General features: G+C 45.2%; 1 protein-coding gene across 1 annotated transcript in view; it reads left to right on the forward strand.

Annotated features, from left to right (window-relative positions):
• Positions 1 to 15656, forward strand: part of LOC115325243 (neprilysin-11-like) — a 131278-nt gene that overhangs the window by 112918 nt on the left and 2704 nt on the right. The window contains exons 15-17 of the mRNA XM_040500950.2: positions 10613 to 10740; positions 13448 to 13513; positions 13611 to 13700. Of these exons, the coding sequence (XP_040356884.2) occupies positions 10613 to 10740; positions 13448 to 13513; positions 13611 to 13700 (284 nt within the window). The remainder of the gene's footprint in view (positions 1 to 10612; positions 10741 to 13447; positions 13514 to 13610; positions 13701 to 15656) is intronic.

Raw genomic sequence — 15656 nt, forward strand, 5'->3', positions numbered from 1 at the left:
TGCAATGAAATCTCCACCAAAAGGTAATTGGCGCGTTCAATCCTGGCAGATAAAGAAAATGCTAGCGTGGCTCTTCGTCGAATGGAATGCAGAGCCTTGCAGCGCACTGCAGAAGTGTATTTTAGGAACAAAGCGGTCTCTTTTGTTTTGCACAGCTCAAAAGTATCCAATAAGCAAACTTTCTGCTCCGTTGTCAAGAAGGGCGGCAAAGGGAACAGCAAGTAGACAAAGTGTCATGTGAGGCTCGATGCATTGATCTGTAGGTCGTATGCGACACAGACGAGAGAAGTGGTGGCGACTCGCTCATCCCGAGGCTGGAACTCGCCGCCGCCAGCTTGGGCCGGCGGCAGTGAGATCTCCAAGTTCAGCGTCGCGGCCCTGTTGGGTTCCCTGGTTCCTATGACCCCGGCACAGCCAGGGCAGGCATTGGGTGCGAGAATGGCCACGCTGTCCGTAGTTGTAGCAGGAACTGGGCTGCCAACGGTCTTCTGCAGCTCTATTTCCCATGTTACTCCAGTCTCTCCAACACTGGCCGCTGCCTCTCAACTCCACTGGTTCATTCCCTCACTGCCAGCCACCTCTCGGCCCAAGCTTGGGCATTTATGGGCCGTTCAATGACCTAGAAGACGGTTAGGCAGCCGGCCTTTGCCGTAGGGGGACTGCGGCCGGCCGCTTGAGGTCTGCAGCACTTGCGGCACAATTTCGCTCTGGTGCGGGGGTGCGGGCCCCCAGGGGGAGGAAGGGCAATCCCAGCTGCCTGGGGCTTCCCTGGATAAGGAATCTTCGTGCGGCTTTCTTGTCTGATGGCTTCGAAAATTCGGCGACATCGGCTGTCTTTGCAGGGTCAGGACTTGCACCTTCAGCACTCACGATATGACCCAGGAATTTGATCTCACCGTAAGCGAACCAACATTTTGACGGCTTCAGTGTCAGTCCGGCGTTCTGTATAGCCTGTAGCACGGCTTGCAAACGTCTGAGGTGCTCGTCAAAGTTGCTGGTGAATACCACGACGTCGTCGAGATAGACGAGACAACTTTGCCATTTCAAGCCGGAAAGAACGGTGTCCATTTTGCGCTGGAACGTCGCCGGTGCTCTGCATAGTCCGAACGGCATCACTTTAAATTCGCACAGCACGTCCGCCGTGAGGAAGGCAGTCGTTCACGATCTCGTTCGTCACCCTCGACCTGCGAGTACCCACTCTTCAGGTCCATCGACTTAAAATATCGAGCGTGGCGCAGCCGGTTCAGGGTGCTGTCGATGCGTGGCAGCGGGTAGACGTCTTTTTTTGTTACAGCGTTCAGTCGGCGATGGTCCACGCAGAACAAAAGAGTCCCGTCTTTCTTTTTCACCAGGAGTACCGGTGAAGCCCACGGGCTGCTTGAGGGCTGGACAATAGCGTCATCGAGCAAATCTTGGACCTGCTTCTGGATGACTTCTCTCTCTTTCACAGAGACACGGTACGACGACCGATGAACAGGAAGCGCGTTGTCTTCAGTGAGAATTCGATGTTTCGCAACGGTCGTTTGGCGCACCTTTGACGACGTGGAGAAGCACTCATTGACCTCGGCGAGAAGGTCACTCAGTTGTCGTCATTGTGGGGTAGGCAGGGTTGGGTCGATGTCAAACAGCGAAGGCGGCGTTGTCTTGGGTTGCCACGAAGAGAGGTCTTCTGACATTCCGGCGATTGCGGCTGAGTTTGGGAGTTCCTCGGCGTGACCCACGGCGGTGCCTTTTGTAAGGTGCTGGGCCTCCTGTCGGACGTTCGTTACGAGTGCGACAGTGTGTCCGTCTTGGAGCTCCGCGACGCCTCTTGCGATGCTGATCCCTCTTCCTAGAAGCAACTGGAGGCTTCCTTCAAGCAAAACGTCACCGGAGAAAGTCTCATTAACCCCGACGGGTACGAAAACACTTGACCGCGGTGGTAGGTTCACGTGGTTTGCGAAAACTCGTACCGCGGATGACGTCGCTTTGGGTTCCTCCGGTGGTGGAGCAGGTTTTCGTAGCGTCAGCCGGTTTGCTCCGAGGTCAATGACGGCGCCATACTCGAAAAAAAAGTCCATTCCGAGGATAACGTCCCTCGAACAGTCTTGCAGAACGACGAACTTGACAGGGCACGTCTCACCGTGGATCTCGACGCGAGCAGTGCATCTCCCAACCGGCGTGATGAGGTGCCCTCCGGCGGTTCGTATTTGAGGTCCATCCCACGGCGTGGTGACTTTTCGAAGGCGGCGGGAGAGCCTCCCACTCAAGACTGAGTAGTCTGCTCCGGTGTCCACGAGTGCTGATGTTTTTGCTAACGTTTAGGTTATTGGACACCGCTGCAGGGGCGTCGTTTCGGTCTCTGGTAGCATTTGAGTGGGGGACCTCCGACGTTAGTGGAGGATCTTGGCGTTGGTCATAATTTGCGACTCCACCTCCAGGTGTTGCCGCACCTAGTTTTCCCGGCGAGGAGCGAGGGGTGACAGGCTTTTACGTCGGGGTCGGTGCATCGGTGAAGGTGGACGTCGCGGTGACGGCGATCGGAACTCTCGGCGGGACGCATGCTCATGGGACTGGGGTCGTCGGAAGTACTCGTCGATCTCCCGGGGGCGTTCACCATACCAGGGGTGCGAGTCGTTTGGGTGGAAACCACGCAATCCAAGACGACAGTAGGGGAAGCCGCGGTAGATGTGGTCAGCTTCCCCGCAATGGTAGCAGAGCGGGCGTCGGTTGGCCGTTTGACACACGTCGGTCTTCCTCGGTGAGGGTCGCTCCGGGCGGACGTCCTGGACTTGTTCTTGGCGACGAGGGTTTTGCGGCGTTGGATTGTCCCGTCGAGATGACGCCTGGTATTCATGAGCAACAGGCGGCGGTCGGGGGGCTACGGCGGCGTAGCTCAGTGTCGGCTCCTCTTGCGCCCCCATGGGGCCGGGAACCTTTTGCCGGAGTGACCGGTGAATTTCTTCACGAACAGCCTCAGCAATGGAGAGGGATGCCGGACGATTGGCCGGAGGTAGCCACTTCTGGATGTCCCGGGCACGGCGCCGAACTCGTTGTTAAGCAGCGTGGAGGCAACGACGCCGGGATGTCGTTGGTAGTAGGAGGCGCGGGCTTGGAGGGCGCGCTCCATGTTTGTTGCCTCCGTGACAAACGCTTCGACAGTGGTCGGAGGGCTGCGGACGAGGCCCCCAAAGATGTCGTCCCTCACCCTGCGCATGAGGACGCGCAGCATCTTGTCGTCGACGGCTTGCGGGTCGGCACGCGCGCTCAGCCGCAGGACGTCTTGAACGAAGCTAGTGACGCTTTCGTTGGGGCCTTGCGTCCTCGTCCGAAGGAGGTCCTCGGCTGTCTCCCTTCGGTGCTGACTGGCGAACGTCCCTCGGATCTCTCCTTTCAGCTGGTCCCATGATGTAATAGAAGTTTCACAATTCTGGAACCAGCGTCGCGCCGTGCCCTCGAGGGAAAAATAGACGTTTTGCAGACGCTGTTCCGGAGTCCATTGGTTGTGCAGCGCCACCCGTTCGTACTGTTGCAACCAATCTTCGACGTCTTCGTTGATCTCGCAGTGGAAAGACGTCGGCATATGTGGGGCGACGAGCAGACAAACGACGGGGGGAGCTGCTGTGGTCTGCGCCGTCGGTGAATCCATCGTCGTTATCGCTTGCCTTGTCCTCGCCGGGAGTGGTCCGAGTTTAGGAGCTTGCCCTTGAAGACGGCGGCTGGCACGATGCTCCGAGTTTTCAGCGGAGGGTCGTCGGGAAAGGGGGCTTGCTGAACGGGTTCTTGTAGGGGTACGCTGCACTGTTTTCATACCCCGCACCTCCACCAAAATGTCCCGAATGACAATTGATGAGGCGGAGATAACTGAAGATACTCAGTTATCTCCTCCTCAGCTCAGAATACGCCCATTTAATGGGGCGAACTTGTGCCCCAAAATAGAAAGGAACAGAAGAAAGCAGAGCGTCGCGGGCGTCGAAGTCGGCGTGGCAGCAGAGTCGAACCTGGGGCAGAACTGACTTTGGCTCATTACGCGTAACTCCTTATGTACACGCGTTGGCTTTTGGAATAATGGGCGTAGAAAGTTCGACGCGTACAACGTTCGGACAACCGAACAAGCAACAGTATTCGCGAATTTTCCAGAACCCTAAATTTCAGGAAAAAACAAAATACACGCCGCTCCCAGGAATCGAACCCTTGCTTTCCACGTCGGAGGCAGGCGCGATAACCGTTACGCCACGCGCGATAACCGTTACGCCACGCGCGCGCTGCCTACTTGGCCAGCTGCGCGCGCGGTAATATCGCCTTACGAGTAGTGTTGTAGGGATTGTAGCGTCCCACCTACATCTCCTGCATTGTTTTTTTCTGAAATCCAAGTTTCGGTTCACCATCCCCCCCCCCCCCCCCTTTAAAGCTTCCATTAAACATTCTTAAAGTTAGTTCACTGCGCCCATATTCTTCGGAAGACGCTGAAACGAACCCATAAATTTACCCCCAAAAAGTCTAAGCACTTTCCGATGTTTCCCACCGTGATATTTCAGTGACGTCGTAACGGTTATTTTTGTGACAAATTTATTGTATATGAACGAGGATGATGACACCATTGCTCTAACCTAACGCAGAAATTAAGTAATTTGTGATTGAAAAATGGAAACTTGAGATTACCTTACATAGCCAGGAGAAAAACGCTAACATGACTTCCAAACCACTAAAAGTACCTTCAAACAAACAAACAAAAAACGACAGTATAGCTCGGAACAAAACACAAAATAACAATACATTTAGCGGGAAGACCGTTGAATTGGTAGCACTGGGTTTGAGAAATCCAGAAACACCTCCTCGCAAACAACCATACTTTCAACAACTAGGGCAGCGCAAAAGGTTAGCATCACTGACAGGTTACTTTTTTTTTAAAGTTTTGCGCCACGTAAGTAGCGAAGCTTCATTACGATGCCTGAAGAAATGTGCACGTTCCGCAACACGGTTAGAGCGAACAAGCTTTCGCTAGCTTTCTCTATCTTTTTTAATATTGACGGACTGTCATTAAAACTGCAATAATTGTGGAAAGTGTTCAGTTGGTTTACTAACCTAAGCGGTAACTTTTCATTCGCGCCATATACCGTTTCGATGTATAGTGCAACAAAGCACCGGAGTCGTGCTAGCGCTAACAGTGTCCAGCAGTGTTCATACACATTCTTTGCGAAGTCGCATTCGGCGTTGTTGTGACAAAACATTATGCGTACCCGCTGCCGCTGTTGCACTTTTTCCTCGCGTTATAAAGCGAATGATAGAAAAATTAAGCAACAAAAAATAGGATTATATTGATACGGAACGACACTTCATGTATGTCCAAAATATGAAGACCATGTTTTGGACATTCATAGTGCACGAATCGCCATATGTATTTTGTTTACCCTTCCTGATAGGAAGGGCGGAAATATTGCAGTCTTAAACGGCATTTTGAAAAACAAAAACAAAATATTTTGCGATTCTAGACGGTATTTCATTTTGATGACTATAATATTTCCCTTTCCGCATGAGGTTATATATACATCCTCTAGTTTAAAATTATTAGGTGCAAAAATTAGACCATTGAAAAGAAACACACACGCTAAACAAATTACAGTCTGATATTCAGGTCATAATATCAATGTACTAAACGGTGCTTTCTTGTAAGAATAAACATACGAAAAGAAGTTAAAGGCTGCACACGAGAAATGAAAATTGTACTGCAGAAGAATCACTTTTCTACCCTTGTTATAATGCTCTTTTTATACACAAATTTATCAAATCATTTAGGAAGGTTCTGCAAACTATGAGTTGCCGCCATCTAATAAACTCATTTTTCAGCAATGAACTCGTCTGGTAACATCGCTATAAACCATTTTTTTATATTATCAGGTTTGTGTAACAATTCGATCGGCAATGGTTTCTGTGATACTTGATCTGCCGCATGCGAAGGCGACGCCTAGACGCAGAGTACCAGGGGGCCGTTAACTGCTTTACAGACAAAATGCTACAGAAAGCACTAAATGTTATGTGTCCTATGTTGATTCTATCGTGCGCTCTCATCATCGCCGAATTTTTCGGCTATTAAACTGCATACCAAGACGCGACCTTGAAAAACTAGAAATAAAACCCTGGTTGGGGCTAGTCGGTGCATTCCGATTAATAGGCTAAATGACGCGAGCAGAACAGGACCAAAAAAAAAAACAGGACATGTCCGTGTCGTACGTGTGTCTTTTTTCGTCCTGTTCTGTTCACGCCTTTTAACCTTTTGAGAAACTAGATTTTCCTGAGAACAGGATAATTAATTTTTTGATAGTGCATTGATTTGTAATAGCTCATTTTTTTACAATTTACCTAGTGAAGCCACTGACCATATTTCAAGTTAGATACCGCTGTCTACCAGATTTGGGCAAAATACTCGATAAAAGTATTTAATATACTTAACTAAATGTATTCTATATAAAGCATCTAAAATACCACTCAAGGTACTTGAATTGTAAAGTATCTTGAGTGGAATAAAAATACTTAGAAATGTAATTAAACTGCTTTTGAAAATATTATTGCATAAATTTTGTCGACGTCAGTGACAAACACAATTGCACTGTTGCGCAAATCTGGTTTACCGGAATAGTTTTTTAGCACGTAATATCACAAAAAAAAAAACAGAAAAGAAACATTTTTGGTATTTTTGTGCCGCCAAACTATAAGGAGCAGGATATCCCTGATACATGTTGAAAACCATATCTAGGGTAATAAAAAAAGAGGTCGCTTCAGCGTAGCAACATCGCGAAATGTAACGTCATGCGGCGCTCCTTAGACGCATCGTATAACTACAATCTATATTATGTTTATGGGGAGTTCGAAAAAAATCTAACTTGAGATACGAAAATTAGTAAATAGAGAACGAAGAGTCCACATAATAGCAAGGTCGCTTGTCTCGCCTTCTTCAAGCAGGCTGCGTTCAAGGGGACATTACGTTGGCAGTTTTAGAGGCCATCCTGCTCGTAGTTCGTTTCCTGTCCCGTTCTCTGCTGATCACGTTCAGTTACAGACAGTGTTCGCGAGAGCAATAGATCACAAACTAACGGAAAAAACTTCGAGGTTTAATTGTAGCAAAATCAAATAAACAACACGCAAAAAAAACAAAAAACAACGTGTTCTTTGTGTGTTTACTTCTGATTTTCTTCTATCTATAATTTTCTTGACACTGAAGCGTGTATTGTTCGCGTGGGTTGTTTTCCGTTGCGCGCCTCCGTGTGGCAATCTTTACTTCCATAAAACCACTCCTTTTGTTTGAGGAGCTTTTTTTTGTACGTGTGATTGGAGGGAGGGGGGGGGGACTCTAGGAAACAAAAGGCGCCTTTGGGAAGGCGATAGGAAAAACTTCATTGTACAAACTTCGGGTTAAAATATGAGTCATAATCGGCACAAAACCGGTGCCTTCACGAGCTCGATCTAGGTCTCCGTAGCTTATCAAAGTTAGCAACAGGATTTGGTTGCTCGGAAGATTGTTAAATTTTGCTCGCGCCATGCCCAGGCCACTTCAGAGCGAAAAATTCGGAAAATGGCGGAATGTCAAAAATGTACGTGAGTAATGATACCAGATACTCAGATATGTAATTAAAATACGATATCAATTACTTTCGATCAAAAGTATTTGCAAGAACCCAAGATACATGAAAACATATTTTAAATACAGTATCTTGAGTAGAGTAAGTATTTGAGATAGGGGCAAAACTCTGCTGTTTATTTTCATATTGACATTTTGGACAATGTCCTCTCCAGCACGGAGCCCGTGTGATGATGGAACAATTCATTGTAAGCCCTGTATTGTTCCAGGTTCTGTCTGTCTTCTTTCTTTCGCGTCACGACCACTCGTCGTGCTTCCCTCCCGAAGTCGAGTTCGTAGTCAAGTCTCTAAATCCTAACATCTTCTAATTTTTTGATTATTATCTTACTTTTTACTCAAAAAATAATCAAATCAATTGTGAGAATGTATTCGAATCAAATGGCATTTCACTTCATCAAACTCTTCATCGAAATATCGCAATCCTGAAATGGTTATTTCAACGACACCGCTGACACTTCGCGGAACCGGGAAGAAACTAGAGGTAAAGAAATATGGTAAAAAGTATCAATATAAGCGCCAAAATCTGCTCATTCTTATGGGATGGAAAAGCCCACCAATCGCAGTAACCTCGGTTAGTAAAACCACCTCAAAATAGGTGAAAAATCGTATTAACATATATTTGTTTGCCCTCCAGCCGGTTTCCGTTTCAAACTGAGCACCGTCAATATCGCCGCTCTACTATAACTAGACTTTCATGTTGCGTGATCTCTCACTCGTGTGAATCAGTAACGTAAAGCTATGTATTGAGTACTTTCTCCTTAAATTAAAAAAGGACACTCGATAAAAAGTTTGCAGTTCATGCTGTGCACTGGCGCGCATCAAATAAGACAGTCGAATGAAGGGAGGACTATGGAGAGCTGAGTGTCGTAAGGAACAGGCTGATACCGGACATGACCTTTCCAAGGTCCTCCCGCTGCTTGTTGGCATTTGATAAGTTCATCTACGCCCTCTCGATGCGCTCCAAAGGCGAACGTGGTCACCACGATGTTTCGCTCCTGGACTACCTGTCTCTTTTTAAAGCACCTTTTTCGGCCGGAGGATGTTCAACGTCCTGAAAGCAGACGTCGGCATTTTAGGCCCCGCCTTCGCTCACCCTCACCCTCACAGCCACACTCACCTCAGCCCCTCACCCACACTCACCCTAACAACTACACTCAACCTAAGCCCCTAACTCCCATTCACCCTCAGAGTCACACTCACTTTCAGCCCTCCACTCACCCTGACACACTCACAGCTTTCACGGCCCTCACGCCCTCACACCCATCACGTTCCTCACACTCATTCATTTTCGAGGCTCAGTGACTAACTCACCCTCGGCTCACCTATGAAGATGAGGGTGAGTGAGGGCACTCATGAGTGAGGTTTGTCTAGGTATTCCACTAACCAGGAAAATGTCGCCCGTTCACCGGTGCCTCGCTGTCTGGAGCGGCGATCGAGCGAGCTCCCGACCATTCCGACTGAGCTTCATGTTTACTCTCAAACATAACGAAGAAAACGGCCAACCTAACTCTAGTTGCGCAAGCCGCGCTATCAAACGGCGCCGAACAACTAGCCTTAGCTAGCACTAACTTCTTTCTCACTCGTTACCCAATAATCAAACCGCACCAAGTATCCGCGCGGCGAAATTATTGCGAGGCGAGCGTCAACCCCATTTCCCAGAAGATGCTCCGAGAAGTCACAATACCCGCTCGACTCCTCACAAATTATCTATGCCCTCAAATGAAATCAGGACGCACGGAGAAGACATAATCTCACACAAACCCCACACGCAAACGCACACGCTTCATTCGAGCTCGGTTCTCTCACGAACTGTTGCCCCTCACTGCCCTCACGGCCCTTACACCCCTCATACACTCATAGTCCTCACGCCCCTCACGCACTCCTAACCCTCGTGCACTCACCGCCCTCAAGCCCCCCACGCACTCGCTAGCCTCACACCCCTCGGGATCTTCACGCCCCATGCACTCATGCCCATCACGCACTCACTAGCCTCACATCCGTCACGCACTCACGGCCCTCACTGCCCTCGCGCACTCATGCTCCTCACGCGCTCATACCTTTTACGCAGTCACGGTCTTCACAGCACTTAAGGCCCTCACATGAACTGACGATCCTCACTCACCCTCACACTCATGAATTTTCGGGGTTCAGAAACTCACTCACCATCACCTCGCATGTGAAGATGAGAAGGAGTGAGGGTGAGGGAGGGCCGTCATGACTGAGGTTTGCCGAGGTATGCCTCTAAGACCCCAAGGGAACTTTGGTTCTCAACAAGCTTGCACAATTCATGTTAAGTACATGTGCCGGTACATCTTGTCGTCTATGATTTCCAGCGCTTTTCGATAGTCAGTTTTGACGTTGCTTGAATCTGCCCTAAAAGAAAGGCAAGAAAACTTGCCCCTCTGCCTCTCCGCTTTTCCAGACGAAGAAGCCGAGTCATAGTGACACCATTTATTGAAAGCCAATATTCGGTGGCCTGCGCCGTCATGCTTGCACTCTCTCGGCTCTTGTTCGGTCTGTCAGGTTCATCTGGCGCCAAGAGGCTCCGGAAAATAACAAGAATTTAGATATAATATAGCTGAATTACTCGTGCTTCAGCGCGAACTGAGTCTTGATATAAAACACACACGTAAATATACAACCTGCAGAACGAACACATATCAAATCGATACGGTAATGACGATGAAAGCAAAGTTTCTAGGTCATGTTTAAGAGAAAATCTGTAAAAAGCATTCGAAAACGCACAGGATGAAATGGCATGGGAAAACACTTGCATGGGAGTGATCGGAGACACTTTATCAAAACTCTTTACTTTTGAAGAACCCCCCGCCCCCCCTCCCCCCCCCCCCCCCCCCCGAACTCCCTATCTCAGCACTGCATTAACACTATCACCGCCTATGTACAATCTGATGCGCGCTCCTTGCTTCATGTCAGCGTTTAGAAAATGTAAATTCTGACATATACTTATATAGGTAATGTTGCCTCTTGTACCACCAGGAATGCAATATGATGCTGATGGAAATCTGAGGAACTGGTGGACACCCGCCGTACAACAAGAGTTCATAAATAGAGCTGTTTGCCTTGTACAGCTGTACAACGTAACTGTAAAAGAAGTCAACATGACTGTAAGTGACGTACAAACATTTCTTACCATTATTTTAAATAATAGTGGGCGTGTTACAACAGTAAATTAGAACTCGGTACATTTTCCAGGTTTTTGAAAAACACGCCCGAAAACTCGCCGTTTCTTAAGAAATTCGCTTATTTTTTATATACTATTACGTTTTAAATCATACTTATTTATTTATTATTTTATAGTATATAGTTTTTAAAAATTTGAACAAGCAGAGTTTCTTACATATATATTGGAGTTCTAATTTTATTTGGAATAGATATGACACACTGATATTTCCACTACAGTCAGGGAGCTTCGTCCCAATACACCCATTTAACTCTCATGTTATGGGGACACAGAGCCGGTAAATAGGCTGGTTCCTCCGTACACGGAAAGGACCTGTGTTTACACTGGACCTTTATGCATACAGGTTTCCTTGTGTGCACAGAGTAGCCTATACGCAAACACGTTCATCATTTGAAAAGGCGTCGTACAATCTAGCTAGGTGAAACCGTTTTAGAGGTCACACGCCAGGTGAATTTTTTGATTATTATTAACGATAACGTAATTAAATTCTCAGTTCATAATGCTAAATGAGTGTTTCTTTTTATAAATCTGGAGTTTGGTGTCAGAAAGCTAGTTTTTTTTCAATGTTCTGGCTGCAACGCACATGCAAAAACAATGTTCTTGCGTACGCGTGAGGCACAGCAATACGCTTAAAAGACCATTGTAAAATAAAATAATTCGCTTCTTTTAAACGTCTGAATGCAATGATCCACAAAACCAATATGTGCGATTTCTCTTTTATGTAAAAATAATCGAAAATTACAAAGAATTATACTTCATTTTTTTTTACATTTTTAAAAAATATAAAAATATACATTCTAAAGAAGCCTTGATAGTTGCGTTCAACATATCCTAGAGCATTCGCACGATACATTTGGTTGATATATGATAAGAATTGTATTAGAAGCACAAAAGCGCTCAACAAACGTTTATTCTTATGATGTATCATGACGTTTTGTTCATATATCACAACCAATATTCTAACCCGTTATCCTGTCTTTTTAGAAATAGCCTTTCCAAATTGATGAGAACACTCAAAAGTAAAACAAATTCGTTTATTGTTTATTACTCTCTCTTTATTTTCTAAAACAACACATAAGTAAAACCCCTTTCATCTAAAAAAAAAAAATTTCCCCAACAGCATTTCTTCGTAATTTGAAGGGGTTGTGTGCCCGATTCTTGGGTTACCTTGGCAACATCGAGTGGAACAGTCACGACCGTTGGGGAAAAAGGAAGGCATAGACCATGTGATTTGCGGGAATGTGAAATAAATTATATTACTTAAAGAAGCGGAAGAATGAGTATGAGAGAGAAAAAAAAAGTTAAACGACCGCAAAACGCAGGGACACCCATCCGCAAACGATTTCGAAGGCGCGTACTTGCGGCAGTTTTATGTTGCAAACTACGTCGTTTGAGGCGACACCAACTACACAACAGGGCTCCGTGTGGTCTCCTCTCCCTCTATGAAAAATCATCAGAGTCGGATCGCGCTAACTTGGCTATTGGACCCAACCCGACCTTCAACGCGCTGATTGGATACGAGCCCCAGCCGAACACTGACACATCACTCGTGCTTGATCTCACGTCTCAATAGATCTGACTGTCATTACGCGTGCGTAGGCCTCCTGTCCAGGTGGTGATGGCTGAGACCTCCCTCTAAGCACCCCTGTAAACCCAAAACCACTCGCACTCATAAAATTGACGAGCTCAGCGAGCTTCGCTCGTTCAGCACTCCACTGACGCCGCCACTTAAGTTCGTTAATGTTTAAAACCAAAGCAGGAGAATCAATCTCAAGATACATTTGAAATCAATAATTAAAACTTAAATATTTTCTTCTCAAACATGAAAAAATAGTTGACTAAACAATATTATGGCTCGTAGATACAAATTTACAACCAACCTTTCACAGGCCAATCATCACCCCAGCCAATGAGAAATGCAAGCGCCTTGTAAGCACGGGGCGGGGCTTAGCCAGGTGCGACCTCCAGTGTCTGCATCTAAATCGCGTCTCAGGGTGAAAATATTGCGCAAAAAAAAAAACAAGAAACTATTTTCGTGGAAACATTATTTTAAAAAAATACGTGTCCCATCTATACCCTTTAAAAATATATTTTTTTCCTTGCCGTGTTCTTTTAACGGCCTTAGAATAGAATATTTTGAAACAGTCTAGGCACATGCTTGATAGAGTAGCAATGTGCGGATATCTTACCTTAATTACGCAGTATGAGATTTGAAAGAAAGAGAGAGGGGGGTGACGTTATAAAAGACAGGGAAATTGAAAGCTAAAATGTCTAATGAAATACACCAGAAGAGACAAATGGCTAAGTTACTGAATGTGCCGAAATCGATGTTGAACCTTGGTCCGATTCCTACTCACGCTAATGTATATTTTTGTTTAATATGCCTTTTCGCATGATATAAAAAGGTGAACCAGACATGTTTCGAGTAAATCATTGTATTAATCATTCCATTTGTGCCACCCACGCCGTAGCTTTTCAAATACTCGCACTTTTGAGTTAAATTCTTGCACAACTTTCATCAAACCTAGGTTTGATAGAAGTTTTTTGCATTTTTGTTCTCAAAGGTATGAGTGATTACCTCACACCTTTACTATGCTGTTTAAAATTATAGAATATTTCACTTCTTTCAGCTAAACGGACTTCTTACTCTAGGTGAAAATATTGCTGATAACTCTGGTTTAAAAGCAGCCTATCTGGTAAGCAGGTTAAACAGTTAAAATAAAGCATTTGTGTGAAGTCTATATATTCAGGTAAAAATCAATCTCATACTTTTTTTTACTCATCCATTTTAAGGCATGGAAAAACTTCAATGATACCGAACAACTCATTCCTGGTCTAGAACACTTAACGGGAGACCAGCTGTTCTTTGTTTCGTATGCCCATGTAAGTTTCATCTAAAACGTCTTCTTAGAATTAACAAATTACGAATATATGTAATACTCCTAGAAACCTTGTATGATACACTGTAAAAAATGTTTGTTCTTCAGCAGTACTTTTTGGCGACATGACCGGGAAGCACCCTCCAGTGGCATAGCAATACCAAAACAAGCTAGCTTCTCCCTGGTTTAAAACTGTTTTTAGCTGTATCGCACCTAACTTTAGTGAGGCAGAAACACATATAATTGAAGAAGTTGAATGTTACATAACCATATCAAAATCTTAAGTGGCGAAAAGAAATATCGTCAACACGTTCTTTCGCCGCATACTTCAGAGCACTTATGCAATATTTTTGCCAAAGCCTAGTACATATAAAGCTAGGTGAAATAATATATAGGGTTATTTTTTTATGGAATAGGTACTTTTCTAGAAAGAGGCGTGATTTTACACAAATGAGTTCTGGGCAAGTGAGTTATATTGTCCAGGGGAGATTATGTTCAAGAGAGAATGCAACTAACAAATGACTAATTCTCGCGTATTCACAAATTATTTTTATTCAAATGTTTTAGGGACCATGTCTATATTAAAGAAATGATGGCAATCAATGTCGAATGACAGGCCAGTTTTTCAAAATACTAGATCGAGTACGCAATTTTAGGTATTCATTCTCAAGTTTTGTTCTGGGATCTTTCGATACTGAAACCAAATACGCGATGCCCGCCTGAAGGACAACCCTCGCTTGACGCGGGATGGTCACATGGTAATGACGAAATTTGTGTCTTTATATTTGTGTCAGCGCGCAGAAGATGATTTCAGTCGTTTTTACGTGGCTGGCGAACTAAAGCGATAAGCCGCCTTGTTTGCAGCGACATGTTGCGATTTCACAGAAAACTGTATTAAACATAGGTGCCCAGTCAGGATAAAAAATAAACAAAAGCCGAAAATAAACTACTCAGCAAAAAGTGAATGCTTCGAAACGCTGTGACGTAAAAGTAACGCCGATTAATTATTAACACGTGACCCGCTGGCATCATACGAGGGTTGTCTTTTATGAGGGCATCGCGCGTTTCGTTACAGAATCGACACCTTTTCAGAACATACTCTCACATTGAATAACTCGAGCTCTGGATTTGGTCCATAATTCTTAAAAACTTGGCTGGACTTCAACATCGATTGCCTCGATTTTTCAATCTAAACATGTACCCTAAACCGTGTAATTAAGAAAGTAATTAGGGACGTTTTCTTTATTATTCAGCGTTTGCATTCTTCCTTGAACCTAATGTACGCCTGGCCGTATGACTCACCTTTTGAAACTGCATTTGCGTATCTTTCACGACTATTTTGAGAAAAAATTGTATTCGATTAAAAAACATCCTGAATAGTATACTACAATGTGCTCCTAATAACTGCACTATAACAATAAGACAGCTTGGGTGAACTTTTGCTTCAGACTCATGCCGCGCACGTATACGTGGCTTGCACGCGACGTCATTACAGCGTCGTCATTAAGTTGTTTTTGGGGCGAAAAACAAATTTGACGATGCGAACATACGCCACTGAAGATATACTCAGCAGCAAGGCCATCATACTAACCGCTGTATGATGTAGTTGCTAGTCATGTTTATAAACTCAGCTGCAACCCCTAACGGTCAGGTAGGTGCCCGCGACAATGTGTAATTTAATAATTGTGCTATATTAGTAATCTCGAAATAATTGCCCTTGTTTCATGATAGCTCACAAATATTGTACGTTAAGCGCGCTGCTGTTTTTCAGTGTTTATATGAACCGTTTACTACATGTCGTTGACAGAGCACATCTGGGGCTTTGAGTATTCAGGTTTCCTATTCATGCAAATAGCTTAATATAGGTTATAAAATTAGTAATGCGAGGAATTTCCGAACTTTATCATCTATCCAAATTTGTGTATCGTTTAATAAATTACCAGGATAAAAATATTAACAA

This window comes from Ixodes scapularis, unplaced genomic scaffold (genome assembly GCF_016920785.2).
Source record: "Ixodes scapularis isolate PalLabHiFi unplaced genomic scaffold, ASM1692078v2 PGA_scaffold4__175_contigs__length_147842914, whole genome shotgun sequence".
NCBI classification, from domain to species: domain Eukaryota; kingdom Metazoa; phylum Arthropoda; class Arachnida; order Ixodida; family Ixodidae; genus Ixodes; species Ixodes scapularis.